Source organism: Pantherophis guttatus, chromosome 4 (assembly GCF_059756535.1).
Source record: "Pantherophis guttatus breed Tessera chromosome 4, ASM5975653v1, whole genome shotgun sequence".
NCBI lineage: Eukaryota > Metazoa > Chordata > Lepidosauria > Squamata > Colubridae > Pantherophis > Pantherophis guttatus.
Window position 1 is genome coordinate 105497275 of NC_142066.1, and position 24643 is coordinate 105521917.

Genomic DNA, 24643 nt, shown 5'->3' on the forward strand with positions numbered 1-24643 from the left:
AACAAAGGTATTTATTTCTTGTCTTCCTCAGGAATACATTTGGACAGCAGCGGTTCTGACAGGAGCAACTATTTATATACAGAGGAGGCGGGGCAAAAGATAAGTAGGAACCAATGAAAAAGATCATAATGACAACACACAATAACATATATACAAATATACATATTTACAGAGAACAAGTTAGGTATTTTCAATTGTAACAATGTGATATATAGGTAGTCCTCGACCTGCAACCATTTTTAGTGACCATTCAACAGCACTGAAAAAAGAAACTTATGATCGTTTTTCACTTTCGACAATTGCAGCATCCTCATAGTCACATGATCAAAATTCAGGCACTTGCCAACCGGCATGTAGTTATAACAGTTGCACTGTGCCAGGGTCATGTGATCACCACTTGTAACCTTCCCAGCTGGCTTCTGACAAGCAGTGTCAATGGAAGAAGCCAGATTTGCTTAATGACCATGATTCACTTAACAGCTTCAGTGACTCACTTCACAACTATGGCAAAAAGTCATAAAATGGGCAAAACTCATTTAAATTCTGCCTTGCTTAGAAACAGACATTGGGCTCGATTGTGGTTGTAAGTTGAGGACTACCTGTAAAACTCTTTCAAAATGAATTGAAAACAACGGTGAAGTCCGGCCGGATCGATCCAGCTTGCGCAAACCAGTAGTGCCGGTGGCAGGACGCTCCGCCCACCCGCCGGGACGTCATTATGTCTTGTTTTTGATATAACATGCGCAGAAGGGTCTGCACATGAAGGGTCTGTACGTGAATGTGAGCATGTGCAGAAGAGGCACATGTCACATTCCCGAACCAGTAGTGAAGATAAGTGCATTTCACCACTGAATTGAAAATGAAATGAACTGAAAATAACTGCATCTCAAATGTGTCGATTCAATTGTTTTGCTATTTTAGCTAGAAGCCATTGCATTTAAAGCTATTATTAATTTTGAATTTCTACACCTTCTCATGATAAAGGGTAAGTAAAGTCTTATTAACTGGAATATACCCCTTTGCTATACTTAAAGCTACATTATGTATGTTTACTCAGAAATAAGAACCATTAAAAAAGTAAGTGTACTTCGTGTTGTAGCCTTGGAGATATACTGTACTTTGATATGCTACATTTAATCACAAATGTGCAGATATCCTTACATCCTTTCCCCAACTTATTCTACTTTTTCACATTTTATCTGGCATTAATAAAAGTTGCATAGATTCAAGTTGTTGTGGGGAAAATATGTTTTGTACTTATTAAATATGTACATACTAAATAAAAATACTCCTATTAAATACTACTAGTCAACTCCTGTGTTACCGGAATTTCTGTTTGTAAGTGACTATGTTATATTAATCATCCAGGCATTAGGACAAACACATTAGCAGTTTCTAACATTTTGTTTTCCTGTTCCCTTTCTGAAGAAATTAAGATAGCAAATACAATAGAGAGAGTAACAAATCCTAAGCACTGAATGTACAAGAAACACAGAATATTATGTTTTATTGAAAACAATAACAATAAGTGACATAGATAAATCTTTTACTAACCCTTCCATCTGATTTTAAAAATCAAGGGGGGAAAAAGGAGTAAAATAGGAGTAAATAGTTTTAAACAATTTGACAATATGCATAACATCACATTCAGTTTACAGAGCCTTTTACGTATTACAAACACATATACAAAATGGCTATATATATTGAATGTTAGAAAAGGCAGAAATATTAGTTTAGATTCAATATTAAAAGAAAAGCAGTCACTTCATATTAGGAGGCTTTGATACTATAAAGAGAAATATGTGTTTTCTATTACGATATTAGCCTTTTCTCAATTGTGCCTTTCCAGATGTATAAACAAGTTTTCATTACCATGTTGTATTCAAGTCATTCTAACTTATGAACATCATCAGCAGAAAAATTGCTTTAACTGCTTAAAGTAAAATATATCAGATTTTCATTGGGGTAGAACTGCTACACCCAACTGATAGCTTTCCAGATGTGTTGGGACTACATCTAGTTTCAACACATGTGGAAGCATCCAAGTTGAGAAAGATTTGGGTCAAATTCCGAGCATTATTTGGAGTGTTTCAAGAAGGAGCTACTTTCCTTTTACGTTAAGAGTGATTTCCTAATTTTTAATGTGATCCCAACTCTGAAATGATTGTGCTTGAGTCAGCCTCTTCTATCTCAAAAATCATGCAATAATTTTATTCAGGCCACTTAAAACAGACAATTCATAATAAAAGTGACTGAGGAAATGAACGAGCTCAACAGGAGAATAAACCATCCTAATGCTCTGAGGCCAGGGAGTATATGTAAAATAAATGTCGTCCAAATGAACATTTCAAGCTATGAATGGAGTTTCTGATTCAAGTCCTGCCAATCAGCCTATAAGCAAACTGAATAACCTTCAGCTGGTCATTGTCCTCAGCCTAAGGTTGTTATAAGGATAAATTGGAGGGGAACCACTCTGCCACTCTGCTTTTTGAAGAATAGACCGAAGAGTGTAGAGAAGAGCAACAAAGATGATAAGGGGTTTGGAAGCTAAATTGTGATGAATGGCTAAGGGAACTAGGCATGTTTAGCCTAATGAAGAGAAAGTTCAGGGGAGACATAATAGACATCTATCTAGATCCGTGCCAGTCAGGCTTCAGGCAGGGGCACAGCACAGAAATGGCATTGGTCGCGTTGGTGGATGATCTCTGGAGGGCTCGGGACAGGGGTTGCTCCTCTGTCCTAGTCCTATTAAATCTCTCAGCGGCTTTTGATACCATCAACCATGGTATCATGCTGCGGCGGTTGAGAGGGTTAGGAATAGGGGGCACCGTTCTGCGGTGGTTCTCCTTCCTCTCCGCCGCTCGCAGTTCGTGTTGGCAGGGGGGCAGAAGTCGACCTCGAGGCATCTCGCATGGGGAGTGCCACAAGGGTCGGTCCTCTCGCCCCTTCTATTCAACATTTATGTGAAGCCGCTGGGTGAGATCATCCGTGGTTTTGGGGTGAAGTGTCATCTGTACGCTGATGATACTCAGCTGTACATCTCCACCCCAGACCACCCCAATGATGCCCTTGATGTGATGTCTCGCTGCCTGGAGGCCGTGCGGGTCTGGATGGGGAGGAACAGGCTCAGACTCAACCCGTCCAAGACCGAGTGGCTGTGGCTGCCGGCGTCCCGATATAGTCAGCAGGTGCCATCACGGACTATTGGGGGTGAATCTTTGCCCCCCAGAGAGGGCTCGCAATCTGGGCGTCCTCCTGGACGCACGGCTGTCTTTAGAAGAGCATATGACGGCCGTGGCCAGGGGGGCCTTTTATCACGTTCGCCTGATCCGCCAGTTGCAGCCCTTTCTGGACCGGGACGCCTTGCGCACGGTCACTCATGCCCTTGTCACCTCCCGGCTGGACTATTGTAATGCTCTCTACATGGGGCTCCCCTTGAAGAGCACTCGGAGGCTCCAACTGGTCCAGAATGTGGCCACGCGGGTGGTTATGGGCGCAACTCGTTGTGCCCGCGTGACACCCCCCCTGCACGAGCTGCACTGGCTCCCAGTGGTCTTCCGGGTGCGATTCAAGGTGTTGGTTACCACCTTTAAAGCGCTCCATGGCATAGGACCCGGGTACCTTCAAGACCGTCTTCTGCCACCAATAGCCTCCCACCGACCAGTCCGCTCCCACAGAGAGGGTCTCCTCAGGGTGCCATCAGCCAAGTTATGTCGGCTGGTGACACCCAGGGGGAGGGCCTTCTCTGTGGGAGCCCCAGCCCTGTGGAATGAACTGCCCCCGGAAATACGTAAGATCTCCGACCTCCGGGTGTTTCGCTGCGCATTGAAGACCCTGTTGTTCCGCCAGGCCGGGCTATCAACATAATAATTTTAAATTGGGGTATTTTAAATTTTTGGGGTTTTAAATTGGCCAAATCTATTTAATTATTTTAATTTTTAATCATTGTTGTGTCTTGTGTTTTTAAATTGGCTGTACACCGCCCCGAGTCCTTCGGGAGAAGGGCGGTATAGAAATAAAATAATAATAATAATAATAATAATAATAATAATAATAATAATTATTATTATTATTATTATTATTATTATTATTATTATTATTATTATTATTATTATTATTATTATTATTATAGCAATCTCCTAATACTTCAAGGGTTGTCATGGGGAAGAGGGCTTCAATTTATTCTTCATAACATCTGGGAGCAGAGCAAAAAGCAGTGGGTAGGAGCTCTTCAGAGGAAGTTCCAATCTGTAAGTAAGGACTTTCCTGACAGTGAAAGTGATTAGTCAATGGCATAGCTTGCCTCCTAGAGTTATGAGTGCTCCATTACTGGATATTTTCAAGAAAAAAATTGGACAACCATTTGTCTGGGATGGCATAAGGAGTCCTGTCTGAGGCAGGAGGCTGGAGTAGAAGACCTCCAACCAATGGAGTCCCTTCCATCAGTGGTGGGTTTCTACCGGTTCGCCCTGGTTTGGGCAAACCAGTAGTGGTGGCGGGAGACTCCACCCACCCGCCAGATATCATGAACGCTCTGCGTATGCGCATAAGGTTTTGCACATGCACAGAAGCGCTGTGTGTGAGCAAACACACTCATAGTTCCGAACCGGTAGCGAAGTTAAGTGAAACCCACTACTGCTTTCCACCCTATCATTCTATTATTCTAAGACAAGGTATTAATTTTAGCTTAATAATAATCAAGAAGACTAGTAGTCACACACAATTAATTTCATATACGTTAGGTCAGCTTTCCCCAATCAAATGCCTTCCAGAAGTACTGGACTACCCATATTGGTCACAAATGACAGATGCAGTAATTCCACAGATGTGAAGGCAGCAATTGAGAGGATAGCTTTACATAGTTTGTTAATCAGACTATTATTTACTTAACCAACATGATTTTTGTCATTTTTTTTAAAAAAAATATCTTATTCCCATTCTAAACATTCATACCTAACAAATGGGCTCCTGCTAAATGGATTTCCAAAGGCAACTCAAAAAATAATTGGAACAGAAACAAAAAAAAGGCACCAAAATAAAAACAGCTAAAATAGTTATGTTTTGTAGTATATTCACTTTGGATATAATCAGAACAACTCCTCTTAAGTTATCTGCACTAGCCTTCCCAAGTGGGTAGAATTCAAATGTGTGGAGACCACGCTTTTCAGGTTTTTACTGGTTTGTCACTCTCCAGGTGGTTAAAGGCTGGTATATGTTGATTCTGTGTCTCAAGCACTGGACTGCTGGATAGTGTAAACACAAAGCACACATGCAGTTGTTAGTTCAGTGAAAAAGCTGTACACCCATGTCAGAACCTTACTCTTTGGCTCTTTCTAATTTAATCCCACAAATGGACAAACAATATGCTGAGGAAACAAAGATTCTATACCAAACTCAATTGAGCTTCACAGTTTTGACACATCAGAGCATGACAGCAGATTACTTGTTAAATGTCACCTGAAAGAACTTCTGGGCAGCAGGCCAACCTGAGTGATAATGGGTTGCAGTCTTGGTAACATATTATGGAAAAACTTTCACACAGCTATGCTTCATCTTCATGCATATGCCTATATCATCACCTTAATATTATTCAGCTAGGATAAGAGCAGCTTTGGAGCTGCATATATAAATCCACCGGATTATGCTTTGCTTAAAAATGTGTGATGTTAAAACATCACAGCTAGATCAAAAAGTTTTGATTTGTTACCTTAAATTCTTAGTTTAGGCAGAGAAAATGGAGAAAGCTGAATTAGAGAAGAGATAAATATTGGGAGGGCAAATTTTTGCTTTAAACAGCAATCTTATCACTTAGGACTACAATTCCCATCACATCCTGATAGAGCGGGAGTCCTTAGGAACTGTACTTCCATACATTTATTGGATTGGCAAGGCAGTATTTTTTTTTTAAAAAAAGAGGCCACAATCATTTTAAAAGTACATTTGAAAAATCTTCATTTCTTTAAATTACTTTTAAGAATAAGTTATTTTTAAAATCTAAGTTTTAAAAATCTTAAAGCCACTTCCCACTAATTAAATGATACCAAAGTAATTCTCAGTAAATGGCAATCTGTGCCATACAAGATGTGCAAATCTGACTTGAAAAAAATTGAATGCACGTTCTTGAAGCTTACGATAGTTTAGCAAACAGTTTCTAGGTAATATTGATATGATGTGCTCAATTTATAGGGCTCCAGAAATCAACAATTAAAGCTCTCCTTGATGCTATTAATGCACACTGATAGGATCTTTAGTCCAATAAAGTTTTGGAGTACTGTAGTACGTTATTTCTGCCCTAATTGCATCTTCCCCTTGAATCATTGGGAAGTCTAGATGAATCCCTGCTTGAAAAGGAAGCATTAGAATTATGCTTAAAAGAACATCAAGCATTTCAAATAGGGAAAGAGGATTAGGAAGTTTGAGGAGTGTGCTAGTTCTGCACAGTATATTTGAAAGCCAACTAAATCTTAGCCACTAAAAATAACAGCTAGTATTCTAGGAGTTGTATAATACATAATTTAGAGAAATCCATAGACACATGTATTTCTGCAATTTCTTCATGGAGTAGGCAAGCCAATGACATTAATTTGAACTCATGAATGAGTATGAAAAGGCAGGAAATGTGACAATATAAAGTGCTTTATATATGCTCTGGATGGCTTTGGAGGCAGGAGATCATTTCTTGGACAGGCTTTTCTTCATAGCAGATTTTATAAACAGCAGTAAATAGTGGAAACCTAAAAAATAAGACAAGCAATCATCTTACTAGGGGAGACAATTACAGCTATTGGTGTTTAACTTTTTAAATGTTCTGATGACCAAAATAATTTGAGATACCATTTATTTATTTGATTTGTATCTCCTTTTTCTGTTGAGGCAAATATATTTAAATGGACTAGTCCCTAAATTAACAAAGTACAGTGCATTAAAAAAAATCCACAAAAATTTTAGAGGAGAAACGTATCTTCTTTTTCCTTCACTGCATTCTGCAGGCAAAGGTTACCTGATCATTTTACAATGTATTCATTGAGTGCCAACATGTTGGGAATGGGGAGACCTAGATTCTGGTCCTCCCTTTAGCATGGAAGCCAGCTGAATGACTTTGGACAAGTCACTCTTTCTCAGCCCAAATCGGCTTCTGCTCTGTGATTAACAAAATCCCTCTTGCCTCATGCCTTGATAGCTTTGCTTGTAAGAACTAGACGAGTTCAGTGCAAAAACAAGTGGGCCCTGCAACCATGCAGGATCAATGCTAAAAAAAGTAACAACATATGTATATTTATCCTATTTGTCCCTGTTATGGATATGTTAAAAATGGGAACCAGATATCAAAAATTTCAAGACTGGTTTATCTTTTTGCAGAGGTCGGTAACTATAGCCCTTTTATGACTTGTGGACTTCAACTCAGCTCAGGAATGCTCCCCATCACTGCTTTATAGGAAAGTCAAAAATTTTCCAACCATTTCTGTTTTCAAATCATAAGAACTTCACAAGTCATAAGAACTGAAAATCAATTTCTGTTGGAGTTTTTGAACCTCTTTGTGAACTATAAGTCTTTTTTCTCTGTTTTATTTTTTATTACTAACTTACAATAAAACAGAGAAGCAAAGGTTGGAAGAAAATATAAAGGAAACTCCTAAAAGGAACTGCCAATTAAACAAATTGGTATATTGCTTATGATTAAAGAAAGTAAACTACAAGAAAACTATTCCAGGAAGTTAGGATAAACACTTTTTGAATTTTCAGGTAATCAAGTGTGCAAACATTTTTAAACATGCAGACAATTTTAAAAGGACTAGATAAAATTATTGTTTGATTTTCTGTCAAAACATGCAGAATGAGACTGTATTTTAATATTATTGAGAGATCATTTAAATATATAGCTCAGTAATCATTAGTACCATAGTTCTAGCAGACACTCTGAGTAGAAGAATCCCTACTTCATAATACAGTCTCAAAAGATCCAAAAGGTACAGCAGATTTGGGAGGTATTTGGGGTTGAAAATAGGGAGAAGAAATCATTAGATTAGTGACTCACTCACTTTTCCACCAAACCTTTCTGCTGAAGAATGCGATACACTTCTGCAGAAGTCTGTGGTCCTTGAAGTTTCTGCCCATTCAGCATCTCTTGCTCCAGTTCTTCAATACTCTGAATGTTAAAAATAAGTATTTCTAAGTTTCACTGATATAGATAAGAATGTGATTAATACTTTTCATATCAACTGTTTGCTAACAGTTTCAGATCGAAATCCTACTTCTTAGTTGATTAGCCCTTTACCAATCTACCAAACCAAGCAATTAGCAAGTCCTACTCTTATTATAATGAGCAGCTAATCTGCTATTAGCACAGTCTGCTAATACACTGGCATTGTGGTTATGACTTTGCCTAGCTCTACTATTACTCTAAATAAATTAGTTATTGCCTGAGGCATTTTTAGAAGTTCTGATTCAGGATGATCACTAATCCACAAATCCTGGTGGGATTTGTTTTCTTCTTATTTTCATTTTAATACAATTTAAGAGTCCTCTAAAATATTTACTAAGAAATTCATTATAAAAACAAAGGAAACTGGCCTCTTCTGTAATTTCAGTACTGTTTAGAAATTTTTAAAAAAGTAAGTTTGGAGTTATTGAGGTTTATGTTTCTATAATATAAGTTATAACTAAGTGCAAAAATGTACCTTATTACCCTCTAATACAGTCACAAAAGAATCATTCCAAATATGTTAGCTTCATTGGTTGAGAGAAAGTATCCCTAACACTACAAGTAATGTACCTTTCCTGTTTTAACAAATGCTTCAGCCACTCTCCGATTTCGGCCACCGTAACAGGTTGTGATTAAATCCGCAACCCCACAGCTCTCCAGGAAAGTACCAATTGAGACCTGCCCCTTGCAGAAGATTTTGGCAAAAGCTATCATTTCCATTAATCCAAGCCTAATGACAGCTGCTTTGGTATTATCTCCACAGCGAAGACCATCACAGAAGCCAGCTCCTACTGCCACTATGTTCTAAACAAATGACATGGAAAAGGCAAAGGATGATGGAAGAACTCATTGAACTTACAGTTATATGCATGCCACATAAATTTAAAGTTCACAACATACACACACACATATGCATGCACACACCCACACACAGAGTCCTCGACTTACAACCACAATTGAACCTAAAATTTCTGTATCTAAGTTAAGACATTTATTAAGTGAATTTTGTCCCATTTTACGATCTTTTTTGCCACAGTTGTTAAAATAAATCATTGCAGTTGTTAAATTACTAAAACGGTTGTTAAGGGAATGTGGCTTCCCCATTGACTTTGTTTGTCAGAAAGTCACAAAAGGTGATTGAGTGCCAGCAAGCAAATTTGGAATTTTGAAAACATGTTACAAGCGCAAAATGATATTAATATCATTGATATCTTTCATTAATGATCTGCTGGGAAAAGCCATTTCCTCTAAAGTAGGGGAAAGTAGCCTACGGGCCAGATGAAGCACACACAAGCCACGCTCACCCCAGCTCCACAAAGGCAAAAAACATCGTGATACGTCAGAATATATCATGTGAGGCGATCGAGTTTGACACCTGTGCCCTACAGGAACCATGTTACGTTTGTTCATATCATCCTCTTTAACCGATAGGATGCCCACTCCATTTTTGGGGGTTTTTTTCTGGGCAGGCACATTTCTAAACTGATAAGCTACCCTTTATGTATGTCCTTATGTATAAATCACTAGTATTATCTGGTGGCAAAGTAACTGAATTATCTCGAAGAAAGGAAATTCTGATTTCTGAAAGTAAGTTTGATTTGTATGATAATAGTGAAGACTCTTAAACAATTACCAATTTCCAGAATTAATCTTACATTTTATCAGCACTCTTTGCTTTGATGGGAATGCATTTAAATAGGGCACAAACCAGTTGTCTATCACCTTTATGTAATGAATTATATCCCAGTGGCCATGTTTGCTGAAATTCTAAGAATTATAAGTTTCAGTGCCTTGTATCTTGTCTGGAAACCCATTCAGAGATGAAAAGATGTGTTGCAATATGAGAAACCATTCAGTGTCATTAGGATTATAAACAAAGATATAAAAATCTTAATTCACCATGGTTACAAATCTTGGCTACCAATCTTAATTCTATGTGAATTTTGCATTAACTCAGTCCAATTCCAACTTTATCCATGAGATAGATTGTAATTGGCTAAAAAGGGAAAAGCTGTCCTAGTTCTTTGCCTACCATTAAACCAACCAATAATAAAAATCTAAAACTCCTATTTCAAAGTGCTTTTGAAACGAGAAGATGTAAGTGCCTGTGCGCTGAGAGAAATTTTGCATTAATCCAATAAGGTAGTTTTGGCACCAACATGTTACCGAAGATTGCAGAGGAAGTAAACACTGAAATCAGTTCTGGTAACAAACTTCTCAGCCAGTGTTTCTCTAGTCTTATGAGTAGGTGGGAGGCAATTTAGTTTTTTAATGCCATCTTTACAAACAAACAAACAAAAAAGTACCTTAAGAGCACCACAAATCTCAACTGTATCAGCATCATCCACAACAGTTATTCTGAAGTTTGGAGTCTGTAGAAGTTCTTTGAAAAGGAGGCCATTTTCCAAGATTTTGCACCCTGTTTTTGTTGGGAAGTAGGGAGAGGAAAGGGGAAAAATTGCTAATATAATTTAGTTATCATCTCTGCATTTCCAAGCAGGAAGCAAAAGAAAACTTTTACACAACACAATTAAAAATGAACCTATTGAATCTTTAGCATGCTGTATTTCCAAATCCTTCCTGATTCCAGAGCAATTGTTAATTCATATCAGAATGGTTAAAATAGAATTCTACTGAGAGATGAGAAATGAACGATGAAATCTCTAAAGGTCATTGGGGATTCTCAATCATCCAGGTCATGGTTGTTCCAAGGGTGCTTTTCAGGGGTAGGTTCTACTTACCTTTACTACCGGTTCGCAATGGGACCGCGCATGCGCGCTCACTTCTGTGCATGCGCATAAACTTCCTGATGATGTCCAGGTCAGTGGGCGGAGCCTCTGCCAGTTTTATTACCGGTTCTTGCGAACCAGACCAAACCAGGGGCAACCCACCACTGGTGCTTTTCCAAAAGGTAACTGGACTGGACTTCCCCTTGAAAACATTTCACTTCTTATCCAAGGGCATTCAGAAGAGTCAGAACGGAAAAAGCTTTTTGGATGACAAATAAAATGTTTTCAAGGAAAAAACCCAAAAAAGTCCAGTTGCCTTTTGGAAAAGCACCTTTGGGGAAAATCTATAGAGGTTAGCACCTGATGATTCTTGTATATATGTTCAATTCTATGCTGTCTAGTCATATTTTATTTGTGGTTGCATCTGATGTAGGTTCTTACTAATAAAGGCCTCTTTATTTTGTATTTGTGTATTATGGCGAATAAAATACAGAGAAAACCAATTTACCCTTTGGCTAATACAGAATCAGCCAAGGCAATACATATTTCATACCTCTAGCATCCTGATTTATCTTATCAAATCACACTACTGACAAAACAGGCATACTTGAGATAGAACATAAGACACATACATAAGACACGATTTCTCAGCTATAAGACAAAAACACATGCAGAATTTGGAAGGCCTTGGTATATGTTAAGCTATCGTATTGCTACTGCTTGTCTGATAGTTAGATTCATTGAACCTCTAAAGAATTTCATTTTAAGTAGACCTATCTTGGATTACACTATTTCTCATATAATTCAATCTGATATTCTCTGGAGGCCTTGGCCCAACAACTTCCAAGATTTAAATTCCGGTTGAACATTCTAGAATTATAGTCCCAAAATACTTGGAGGTATTTGAAGAAATCTGCTTTAAGATAGAATCTGGGTTGGTCACCAGGACCAGAGATTTACTCTGCTGAACTTTTGGACTCATGCCCATCTTCAGGGAACTTCTCTCTACTTGAATATGTGTTTTCAGCTATTCTGTGAGTCATATTTATGTGGTGCCTTCCTATTGGTTGATTGGTTGTTGGTGGCTGGTGATTGGCTGCTGTTTCCTTGTATGGCCAAGCCCTCGACTCCTAAGTACTTGATAAACTGGTAGTAAATCAGCACTCCTATTAACCGACAAGGGCCCCTTTTCCAGGCTTCAATCATTTCTCTGGTTTTACAATGTTACTGAAATGAAAAACAAAATGCAACTTTATTGAGAGCAAAAGATTATTGCACTAGCAGTGAAGAACAGTGGCAGAGGCATCTGCAGCAATAATCATTGGCTTTAAAATGGGAGGCATGATTTGGCAATCAAAACTCTGATTCTTTTTACACCTATATAATGCATGCAGTGGTCAGTTACAAGGAGCAGAGCTTTGATTACCCAGTTGCATTTGTCATTTTGAAGCCAACGATCGTTGCTGTAGATATTTCTGAACCAACCCAAATGTTATGAATAGCAACTCTCTTGATATTTTTAAAAACACAGCTGGAATTTTAGGAATTTCTTTCTTTTTAAACGAGAATAACAGGTGGGAATATCCTTTCTTTCCTCACAAACGAAATGTTTGCTACTTACTCTTGTTACCAAGGATTATGTGCAATATCATATTATAAATTTCAGCATCACTAGGTTCAATGACACCTACTTAATCAATGGATAGGATTACATACCAAATATGAACAAATGCAGGAGATACTGAGGGTTGGGCAAAACTGAAATGAAGATATTTATTGAAAAGCATCATGTTATTTTTTGAAATTTACCTATTGTGGTTTCACAGAATTTCTCTGCAGCTACTTCATTGGCAATGTTTGCTCCCATCAACACACTGATATCTATCCCCATTTTTGCCCGAATTACATCAGAGATGAGTCTGAGTCCTTCAGGGCCTTCATCTATACCCTGCAAGAAATATAGGAAAGCAGTGATTACAGTTGATTTGGATGGTCTTTACAATGGCATTTTTCATCGCAGAGTAATCTAATCTTTACTGATACAGAGTTATCGAATCTTTATTGATGCAGTGTCTGCTTACAATCAGACATGTTCAGTTTATGATATATTTTAAGCACGGTTCTTTAGAATTTAGATCCTGATTTACACACATTTCTGTCCTGTTCTAAATCAACATTTAGCATTTTTTCCTTTCAACATTTTAAAATCACTATTTAAAAATAAGGTGAAACATATTGAATTATTTTACTAGAACACCGTGGCTGGCAAAAGTATAGCGATTTCTGAGCCTACCTAATTTTTCAGTTAGGGCTCAATTAAAATCTAGTGAAAAGCAGCAAAATGTAGAAAGAAAGAAAACATTTTCCAGATTATTTATTTCAGCTAAAAAATACAGGTTGGAAAACTACAACTTGGTTTTATACCAATCTTTCCTTTCCCAAAACCCATTAATATAATTTGTGAAATAAATGCAGAGTTGTCACCATGATATAATAAAAACCAGAATCTAAACAAATCTATTGAATAACTGAAATAAAGAGGTGTACAATCTTCATGACATATAGGAACATCCAGGGTTTCTGAAAGTTATGGCTCTAGAAACTTCAAGGAGCTACTACTAAACTAATTTTTAACATAAAAATATTCTTAAATAATCACACCGACTATATTTAGTTTTAATTACAGTAAATTTAAAATGTAAATATTAATTCAAATCTAGTTTTTGCTTTGCTATACCAATGATCTATCAGATCTTCCACTTTAGGTTGAATTGAACTCTGACCAAAGGAAAATTGTGGAATCTGCCTTGTAGTAGGTGGGAGCCAATTTTTCCTTTCTGAAGTAGCTGCTCATGATTCAAGGGAGACTTGGCAACTCAAAACTATTATTTTTTTTCTTTAAAAATTGTTTAGAATCCAATGATGAGATTAAAAGAAATTCACGTATACATTGGAGTAGTAGTTGATGATTTTACATGTAGCTCCAAAATTGAAGCCAAATAAAACTTAGATATGTCTTGTCTTGGATCCCTCAGGCTGAAATCAGTTAGCTAAGCAACATTAAAGTTGTAAATTCAGCAGGAGATGATTACAGTCCAAGGCCAAAAGCAACACAAGTTCATACCAGTAGCCCTAGTGCATTGGGCAAGTAGGCATTCATTATCTGAGTAAAAGGAAAGTTAGCTTTCAAAAAAAATGTACAACAAAAATGTAGAACATTTCACAGCAAAGTATTTATGGTTTGGCGGTCAAAGACAGCAATTCTAATAATAAATGACCACACAACAAAACCGGGCTTTTGTAGTTTTTATTGCATTTAGTTATTATAATTATAGTATAGTTTTTTAATGTTGTTTTGATGTGATTGGGAGCTACCCAGAGATGAATATAGAATGGGTAACTATAGCAATGTTTTAAATAAATAAATTATATACAAGTGGGAATATAACTACAGGAATGTCAGCCTCTTCCTGAGCATATGTTGGATTGATCTATTACCCAGCTTCTGGCTGCTCCTGAATATATTCTACTTTCCACCTTCCTACTCTCTTAACATGAAAGGACTGCCCTTCGGTGCTTCTGTGGGCTGGGTGAATGAGACTTCAGCTCATAGTTTGAATCATTATGGCCAAGAGGTATTCCTGATGCTATCCGTGACATTTTACCACCAAGATTCCCTAGTTTATATTTCTTTTTTTTTTTTTTGTAAATATTTTTTATTTTTTACCAAACATAAACATAAAATATAACTTTCAAGAACAGAGTTTCGATCCAGTCAAAGATGGTTAACATGCTTACATTCTTTTAACACGCTCTATTCCACTTTTCCATTACATCTTTTAAAAATTTAAAACAGAAAAAAAAACAAATTTAAACATAAAATTCTACCACTTTCATCTAAACAAATCTAATATATCAATACAGTTTAAGCTTCAAATTAAATTTTAACTCATTATCTCTGTATCTATATCTCATCAATATCCAAATAATTATTAACAATATCTAGTCTCTTATTCTAATTATATACCTTACAATTTTATCACCAGAATTATCAAGTTCAATTTCAATACAACTCCATTTTGTTAAAATTTATAAAACACAATTTTATCAACATTTTAATTATTTGACTCTTTTTATCAAATCAAAATATCTTGAACTTTCCAATTTGATATCCCACATATTACAGTTTTATCACAAGAACATATTACTTATTCTTTTCCAAGTTATCAACTCTTTTGAGATTATTCCCAATCTTATCTCCTCCCTATCTCCCAACGTTATTGGCTGATTTCCAGCATATTGTATTTGGCTAATTTCTAGCATAATCTCCTCCAAAACTCCTTCCATTGTTTGGCTGATTTCCATCATATTTTCCTCCAACTCTCCTCCTATTGCTTGGCTGATTTCCAGCATTTTATGTTTGGCTGATTTCCAGCATAGTCTCCTCCAACTCTCCTGCCATTGTTTGGCTGATTTCCAGCATTTTAATTATTTTCCCACTTACTCCCTCCGAGTCTCTAACTCTTATCTAGTTAGTATCCTTCACCTCATTATTTTAATTTTCCTTTACAGCATAGTTATCTATTTGATCTCTATGTCTCAGCATATTTATCAAAATTAATTCTCATTATATTTCATAGTAATCATCACTTCCAGTATTTGTTGAATTAAATCACAATTTATCTCTATCATCTGTGTATTTCATAGTTTCATTTAATAATATGTTAATCAATCAACCAGTCTAACTTTGTTTGCAGAATATAGTTGAAGCATATTACAACAAATAATAAGCTTTCTTAAAGTTATCTCACATTAGTATACACTTCTCATTGTAATTTTTAATCACTTGTATATAAATCCCTATTTTGATTGCCATTTGTTATTTTCTTTATTATTCCAAAAACCTTCCTGTTTTAATCCAGAAAAAAAAAAAAAACCTTTTATACCTTTAGGCTTTTAAGCATTACATTTCAATTTAATTACGTTTAGTTTAAATCTATTTAGTTTAAATCTTCTTTTTCCTGTCTGTCCTCATGTTCCACTTCAAAATTCATCTATTCAAATTAAAAGTTCTATGTATCACTTTAATGCTCTTATAATGTCTGCTCCAAGCATGATGTATCCACTTCCTGTCTTGTGTTCATGCGCCATACCTTCTTTTTGCTAAATCTGTAAATTTCCATTATAGAAAAGGTCCAAGATCTTTCTTCTTTCTTCTTAAAATCACCCAGAACAGGATAATAATTTCCAAAATCCATTAGTCTAATGTTAATTCCAAAGTAATCATAATAATCCAAAGTAGAAAGCCATTTAGGATGTTTCTTTTCCAAGCAGAAAGTAAAATCTCTTCAATCCACTCTCCTGCTTAGTCACCGCAGACTTCATGGTAATTTTGTAGCCCTCCGTCTGTCAATCTTCATTAACTTCGTTAACTTTCACAGGTTTAGATTCCCAAAGAAACATTTCTTCAATCCACTCAAAAAAACAAAAAAACAAAAAAAGACTCCAATTTTCCAAATTATTAAAAATAAATTCTTCTAAGCCAAATTAATTAATGCAAAGTTTGTCTTGGGTCTCCATTTCCCCCCCCCTTTCTTTTAAATCTTCAAGCCCCATGGATCTGTAGCTGCTGTTTAAGATTAGGGTCTTATTTTAAAAAATACTCCAAGTAATCCCGTTGTTTGCCTGGGTTGGTGTCACTCACCCAGCTTCGAAACGCTCGATCTTTCTTCTTCCTCCTGCACGATCTTGTGTCCCAGTCTGCTGCGGCTTTGTGGCAGCCGCCATGGCTGCCTACCCCCGCCGCCGACTTTGAGGATTCCCTCTGGCCTCCGAGGAACTTGCCTGTTCCTCTTGGCCCTCCGAGGCGCTTCTCTTCACACCCCATCCCTACGAGATGGGGGTCGGCCCGAAGACCAGTCGGACAGCGGTTTGTCAGTTGGGGTTTCCGCGGGCTCGTTATAGCCCGCTAATTCCCCAACTGTGGCGTCGCGGCTCCAGACCGGAAGTCCCCTCTAGTTTATATTTCTATAGAAATCTTTATCTGCACCTTTATTGAATAGCTATTTAATAAGCCCCCCAGAATGATTTTAGTTGAGTTGTACTCCATGATTCAATTAAGAACAGTTACAGAAATTGAATACATAAGTAAATAATTTAGAGTATCATTTTGTACACAAAAATAAACATTTGTATCTTATTTGCTGTACCTTAATAAGAGTTATACCAACAGCTTGCTTTGTTAAATGCCCAGTAATTGCATCACAGATTTTATAAATGAACTGGTGGGGAATGACAAAAACCAACAAGTTTGCATCTTTCACAGCTTCAGTCAGATTTGGGACTGCAACCTGAAAACAAAATTAATTGGGAAAGAAAAAAAGAAGAAGAAATATGTAATCATGTTCAACGATACCCAATTCACTATTATTTATTTTAAATTGCATTTAATTAATAGAAATAGCAAATTCATATAGTAAGGTCAAAAGAAAACCATTTGAAAATTATAGTTTAAAAAAAATACATACCCCTGCAAAATGTGTTGATAAATCGTATTACAGCAGATGGAACTGGAAAATTGTAGATTTCCAGAATGAATAATTGAATAGCCAAGATATTAATATCTATATATCCAATTGACCATAGTAGCAATTTATAAATACAAAGAAACAACAAAATTTGGAATATACTTATAACCAAAGCCTTCTAGACTTTTTGTGTAAAAAAGAAATAATTTTGTAACATGGTTTTGATGAAAGATTTAGAAACAATAGGTTGTGAATAGAATGGAAATATGATGTAACCTTAGAAAGAGATGTTTGATTATAATTGGGAACCTATACAAAATGTTTTATAGATGGCACTTCTCTCCAGCAAGAGTAGCTAAAATGTTTAAGAATATGTCTCTCAAGTGTTGGAAGTGCAACCAAACCTCGGGCTCATACTACCACATGTGGTGGACATGTGGTGGAAAGCAAAAAAGTATTGGGCTAAAATACACACTGGATAGAAAAAATGATAAAGGAATATATAGATTTAAAACCGGAAATATTTCTGTTGGGCATTAACCCAGAAAAATACAGTAAAAGGAATGTATATTTAATAGTAGATGTATTAATGGCGGCCAGAATCATGCTTGCACAACATTGGAAGGGCGAGGAGATTCCTTCAGAAGAAAAGATAATAACAAAAGTCTTAGAATGTGCAGAAATGAATAAACTAACACTTGAAATTAAAGAAAAGGAAAACACTGAATATTTTGAGATATGGGATCTGTTCTATCAATGGTTAAATAAGAGAAACAGAACTTTTAAAAACACAAGAGAAAGATTAATTTTACTATTAGGGTTGATTATTTTAACTTATTAATTTTGATTAATATTAATAATTAATATGTATTATGAGTGAAAAGCACTGTCGTTACGAGATTACTACTAGAGAACATTATTATTACTATAATGAGTATTACTCAAAAAAATTGTAACCAGACAACACACTGTTTCTATGGATTTTGAATATGTTGCTCTATTTATATTAAATTAAAAATAATAATAAAGGCAGTTGACACACACAAAAAAGAAGATGCTTCCAAACTATTTATTTTGTATATTTTTCATGTTTTCTATTCTGTTTTCTCTTTCTTTTCTCTTTTTTCTTTTCCTTTCTTTTCTCTTTGAGATTTACTATATCTTTTCCTTAAATTATTTATTATAGATTTAAAGTATTTTAATAAAAGCTATGCTAAAAGTATAACCATAGCATTCTAAGTAAATTATTAGAAAAACTCTTCAAAGGAATACATTCTATGTTTGACTTTTTGTGGTAGATGGCAATTGTTCTTTTGAATTTATTTTTTTTTTTTTGCTTTAATTTATATGCCGCCCTTCTCCGGAGACTCAGGACGGCTTACAATGCGTTAAGCAATAGCCTTCATACTTTGTATATTTATACAAAGTCAGCTTATTGCCCCCACAATCTGGGTCCTGATTTTACCTATCTTTGAAAGGATGGAAGGCTGAGTCAACCTTGAGCCTGGTGTGAACTTGCAGTAACTGCAAGCAGCAGATGTTAATAACAGTGCTTTAGTCCACTGTACTACAGGCTCTTCATTTATTTAATTTAACATATGTTGTGGCCCACCAGTGGCCAGTGGAGCTGGTGGCAGACTCAGACAGTGAGGAGATTGGGGAGGAACATGGGCCAGTCCTGGAGTCTGGGGAAGGTTCTGATGAGTGCTCTGTGTTGGAGGCAGAGATGGGGCCAGGGCCATCTGACAGTTGTCAGATGCCTTCAGAGCTGGACATCAGTGGGGCAGAAGAACAGCTGGAGCCTGTTCCCAGTGTATGCATGTGCGGAGCTGCCAGGAGAAGGGAACAGCTAAGGAACAAGGGTCGACTCAGGAGTAAAGCCACAGGTGGATGGTGAATGGCCCCTCCCATAGGGAATAAAGAGGAGCGAAAGGGGAGGGGAGTTTGCAGGAGATCATTAGTTCGCTTAATTGGTTCGTGACTTTCAGAGAGTTCTTGCCAAGTTTTGAAGATATCGGCCTGGCAGCTCTCTAATTCAGATAAGGTCTGTGACTGTAAGTTCTCCCTTGAAAGACTTTGCTGGATGTGAATGAGAGGAATTCACAGTAACTTAATAAAAAGGGGTTTTTGTCAGGACAAGGAGTCTGCTTCATGCTCTTGGGAAGCCTAGGTCAGAACAATATATACATGTCAATGAAAACTGCTTTATTTTCTTCAATCTCTGGAAAGATATCTAATTTAAAATAATAAAGCCAACTCTGAGATTCAGTGAGGGGATAGGTAGCCAATTTTCCCATAATTGGTTTATTCACGAAAGACCAGAAATTTCCAAAAGAATTTTCTTACTTTCAGAAATTGTATGTCATGTGATATCAAGATAAGTGTATTGAGATATATCCGTTCCAATATTTACCACATTTTCTGGTAGTTTATATCCAGGAAGATATTTCACATTCTCATGGTCATTATTTATGATATCTGTAAGTTTCCTCCCATTAATAGTTTCTTCAAAAACCCACATTTTCACCGTAGAAGCAAACTTCTGCATTGTTTTTACATTGTTGCCTATTATTTTAGCCACAGCAGATCCCCTGAAAAAAAATAATAATTATATGCTTTATAAAATATACATTTTATAAAATATACAAAATATGCAAACTATAAAATATGCAATTTAAGAATGAGGAAGGAAGAAATGTAATCATCAGATAATAGCTCCAATTAATTCATATAATTTTTAATTGTAGGCTATCATTGAAAGAGAAATGTCCTGGTGGTAGAGCTCATTCAAACTACTTTGCTAAGCACAGAGAGTATTTCTCTGAGGCCACGAAGCAACATATAAATTAATAAATTCACAAGGCAAATGTCCTATGCTATGCTCAATATACATTAATCTTGTCATACACATCTCCCTTTCATGTATTCTATCTACAAATCATCACATGGTTTTTATAGCAGAGTCTATCTTTATAATGATATATACGATCTACCTTCCTTTTAAAGAGATATACTGTTGTTATCTTATGCCATGCTTTTATTTTATGAGGTTTTACATAATTTCTACATTGGGAACTGAACTCTAGACAGCACCATTAAGCTCCAGTGCCAGGAAAGCTCCTAAAACTAGTGCACTGTTTATAGACATCTCAAATGCCACAGTCCCATTCCTGTTTCAGCCCCACAGTAACATCAATGGCCATTTAAACTCAACAAGTTTCAAATAGAATAAAAATGAATGTATGCTATAGCCAGTTTGGTGTAATGGTTTAGACATCAGGCTAGATACTGAGAAACCATGAGCATCTGAGCAAAAAGTCAATGGGTGACTTTAGGCCAGTCACCATCTCTGAGCCCTAGAAAGGAGACAGTTGCAAACTACTTCTGAAAAATCTAGTCAAGAAAACTGCAGGGACTTGTACAGACAATCTCTGAGAATCAAACAATTGAACAGAAGAAAAAAGTGTATACTGCCCCCTGGTGGCTATCCATCTCATATACATGATTCTGGATGGCTGACAAAATAAAAGCATATCCAATAATTCAAAATATAAATAATAAAGAACAATAAAAACTCTACAATCAACATAATAAAAAAATGGGCTTGCCTACAATATCAGGGCCCTAGATTTCAAGTATCAACTCTTTCACCTTTCTTTTTGCAGAAAAAGCTCCCCTATTTTGTTCTGTACAGTATTTCTGTCCAGTGTTGACTCTTGGTGAATCGCTGGTCTAGTCCCTGTGGTTTTCTTGGAAAGATTTTGGAAATAGGTTGCTATTGCCTCTTTCCCTGAACTCAGAGAAACTGGCCTAAGATCACTTAGCTGCCTTTGTGTCTTAAACAAGATTAGAACTCAGAGTCTCTTGATTTCCAGCCTGGAAATCAAATCACTACAATGGTGCTTCCCTTGTAAAGTAATTTATTGTACTTCCTGATCCAATTAACAGCTAACAAAGGGAACCAGAATTGTAAAAGAACAGATTGTTCCATTTCCTGAGTGTTGAAAGAATTCTGCTAGTTTTACTTCCAGGAACATCTACAAATAGAAACACATACTTTTTTTTTTTTTTGCAAATGTGTATTTGGACTCACTTAATCTTATGTCTTTGAAGCAGCAAAGTCAGAACTAACAAACCACTGATTATATTAAACAGTTTACATGATCTTCATCAGCTTATGTTGCAGAAGATACATCAGCAGAACTAAGACAATAGTGAAGTTTTAAGTATTTTGTAATAGCATTTGAATGTCAGAAAGACAGACAAAAAAAACCTTTCTATTAATTGCTGAATTTATTCAAATAGAGTGTAGAACCTAATGTGTTTCTCTTTCTGATAGTACATTAATCAACACAGTAAAATATCAATTTTTCCATGGGAAAAAAACCTAATAAATGCAAAAATGTAATTTAAATACATTTTGGAACTCCCTTCATCAATGATTAGCATTGGACATTAAATCTGCTCAACATCTGGCAGTCTGATGACAAAATGTTTATTCATTAGGAAGACGGAACCTGCCTCCTATGTTATCAAATGTTTAGAAAACTGTTGACAAATTCAACCAATGGAGGCTTAAACAGGTAAACAAAAACCCTTTTTACTAATCTCCTAAAGTACCATAGGCACTCCTAATTTCTCTCTCATTTCCACTGAACACAATAGAAAGTCCTTGATTTATGACTGTAATTGAGCCTGCAATTACAGGGGTAAGACTGCTCATCCTGAATTTTAAGGGGGTCCCCCTTGACTGTCCCTGGTTTTATGACTTTTGCAGCAGTTGTTAAGTGAATTACTATATTGGTTAAGTGAATGCTGCAGTCATTAAGGCAATCCATTTTCTACAATGGGTAGTTTTTGCTGGAAACCGAAAGTAGATTATGGGACACTGATAAAGCCATGAATGTGGGACAGTTGCCAAGAACCTAGACTGGATCACATGACTGCAGGGGAGCTAACTTTGATGATAAGTAGCCCAGGGGAGATCAGTCATAACTCTGAACAGTCACTGAACTACCTGTACAATTTTCCAAATGTTTGATTGAACAAAAGATGTTCCAAGCATCTTTGAAAACAATATATGTTTTGCTATATATTGAAAGGGTAATTAGCCCCTTAACAAAAATGTTAGGCTGTTACAATTGTTTTTAATTTTTGAGATATATATAAAATAAACTGACAACAAAATTAACTTACAAAATTATTCAATTTTTCCAATTTCATCAAATACATTAGACCAAAACAACTAAATGGGCATTACCAAGATGATCAATCTGATTATAATTTCACCAATAATGTCTAGAAATATTTTAAAAATTGATATCAATTTTTTAGAATTTTATGGTTATTATTTCTATATTCAGTACTTGTTGGTTCATTAAGACTGATTGAAGGAAAATTAGATCAAAAAGCATTCCAAGCTAATTCATTGTTCAGATTTTAAATCAATTAATTTTGCCTTTGATACTTTCAAGAGAACTACCATATTTGGTGTGAGCTTTCTGTATTCTGCATTAATAATAATAATCTCTTTATATTTTAGGAGGGTAACTCAATTTTCTTGATTTATGTGGCTCAATGGACTATAAGCAAGTCACAATTGTTACACTAAGCTAAAGTGAAATTGGTTATTTTTTTATTCACTGTCATATGAATACAGCTGTTTTCTTTACATTTGGAAACAACTGAAAAACAGGAATAGGCTTGTAATGGATATGGATAAGCAGGTGGTTCTGAAGTTATGAACAGTCGTTCATCAACTATTCAAATGCTGACACGGAATGAAGATTCTAACTACTAATCTTCAAAGTTCTGGCAGTTGCAGGGCCCCCATGATCACATGACCAAAATTGGGATGCTTGGTAACTAGCTTGAACATATGATCAGTTGCAGTGTCCCTTAGTCATGTGATAGAAGTGGGTGTCCTTCCCCACAGTCTTCTCATAAGCAAAGTTAATGGGGAAGCTAGCAAGGAAAAGTGCAAGTTGCTTGGCTAAGTCTTCCCCATCCCCAGCTTTTCTTCATTTGCTTACACAGACATGCTCTCCTTTCTCCCTTTGCTTGCATGTGCCCTACACCCTCTTTTTCTCGCTTTCTTGCATTTGCACATAAACATTTACCCCATTCCCTCTTTCCCTGGCCTGCCTGCATATCTACACCCACATTCAGTTCACAGACTCTTTCCCTGCTCTTTGTCTCAGGCAGATATCCCTCAATCTCTTTCCCTGGCCTTTCTGAGCAGCACTTCCCTCATCCAATTTATGCCTGGCCTGAGCTAGGTTTCCTTCTCCCCTGTAGCACCACTGTACTCTTTACTTCCTCCACTTTACGCTTAATGACCTGCAAATCTGGAGTTACAGATTTGCAGGTCATTTCTCTTGCACTGCAAACACTGCAAGAGAAATGCTTTTAAATCCCGTCCCCGTGTCCCCCCCCCACCCGGTCAGATGACTTTTGGCCCTGTTAGACAGTATCTACAATCATTCCGGACCCAGCATATCCAGGTGGAGGATCTGGCTGAGAGAATGCCACGTAGATAACTGCATTAGGTTTAAACTCTTGGGAGGCAAAATGCCACCGCCATCACTGGACAATCAAGCTCAGCGCCCTTTCCTAACGAAGAGACTGACTTGGAACAGCCACATCTCCAAATCAAGCGGAGAAAGGGCAACCTTCAACCCCTAAAGCCGTCTGCAAAAGAGTGAAGTGCAAAAGTCCCACTTGCCCGACAAAGCAGCACCCGAGCAGGGCTTAGTCGAAAATCTGTCCACACGCAGTTTAGGGAGGCTGTCAGTTTTCGTGGAGGGATGAAATATGCGGGGATTTTTTCACAAAAAACAGCCATAGCAAAGTGCAAGGTCTGCTGACGCCCTGCCAACTCCGAGGCGAATGGCATTTCTCACTCACCAGTTTCCCGACCCCACGATGCACACTTTCAAGGGTGCCGAAGTTCCAGCCATTGGAAGTCGCTGAGGGCACGCTCCTGCCGAAAAAGCCCTGGGCAAAGGAGCTCAGGAATCCCACCAATTGGCCGCGGCAAAGAAACCTCCAGCGGCCATGAAGCACCGACATAGGCGAAGCAGTCAAACCCGCCTCCAAACCCGCCTCCACAAACAGCCGAAAACCCCCCTCCTCCGGGGCTTGCTGGGAATTGTAGTCGACGTCGATTAGTAACCGACACTTGT

At 37.0% G+C, this 24643-nt stretch overlaps 2 protein-coding genes across 4 annotated transcripts in view; one reads left to right on the forward strand and one right to left on the reverse strand.

The window, feature by feature from the left end:
* LOC148114279 (uncharacterized) overlaps positions 1 to 1304 on the forward strand; it is a 33281-nt gene extending 31977 nt beyond the window's left edge. For all 3 annotated transcript variants that reach the window (XM_087894249.1, XM_087894251.1, XM_087894250.1), the window contains one exon: positions 32 to 1304. In XM_087894249.1, coding sequence (XP_087750375.1) covers positions 32 to 59 — 28 coding nt within the window. In that variant the 3' untranslated portion in view covers positions 60 to 1304. The remainder of the gene's footprint in view (positions 1 to 31) is intronic.
* A 2994-nt stretch (positions 1305 to 4298) lies between these two features.
* On the reverse strand, positions 4299 to 24588 carry GPD1L (glycerol-3-phosphate dehydrogenase 1 like). Its single transcript, XM_034404077.3, has 8 exons — positions 24366 to 24588; positions 19873 to 20050; positions 17142 to 17282; positions 12742 to 12880; positions 10510 to 10622; positions 8774 to 9007; positions 8040 to 8146; positions 4299 to 6734 (listed from the first exon to the last, which is right to left on the reverse strand). Exons 1-8 carry the CDS (start codon positions 24416 to 24418, stop codon positions 6638 to 6640), a joined length of 1062 nt encoding a protein of 353 aa, XP_034259968.1. The 5' UTR covers positions 24419 to 24588; the 3' UTR covers positions 4299 to 6637.
* Positions 24589 to 24643: the final 55 nt, after the last annotated feature.

Bases quoted from the DNA above. Each gene is read 5' to 3' on its own strand.
- GPD1L (XM_034404077.3), bottom strand. From the start codon at position 24,418: ATGGCTGGAACTTCGGCACCCTTGAAAGTGTGCATCGTGGGGTCGGGA. The intron at 20,051-24,365 runs GTGAGTGAGAAA...ATTTTTTTTCAG, and splicing joins ATCGTGGGGTCGGGAAACTG to GGGATCTGCTGTGGCTAAAA. The intron at 9,008-10,509 runs GTACTTTTTTGT...TCATTTGTTTAG, and splicing joins AGATTTGTGGTGCTCTTAAG to AACATAGTGGCAGTAGGAGC.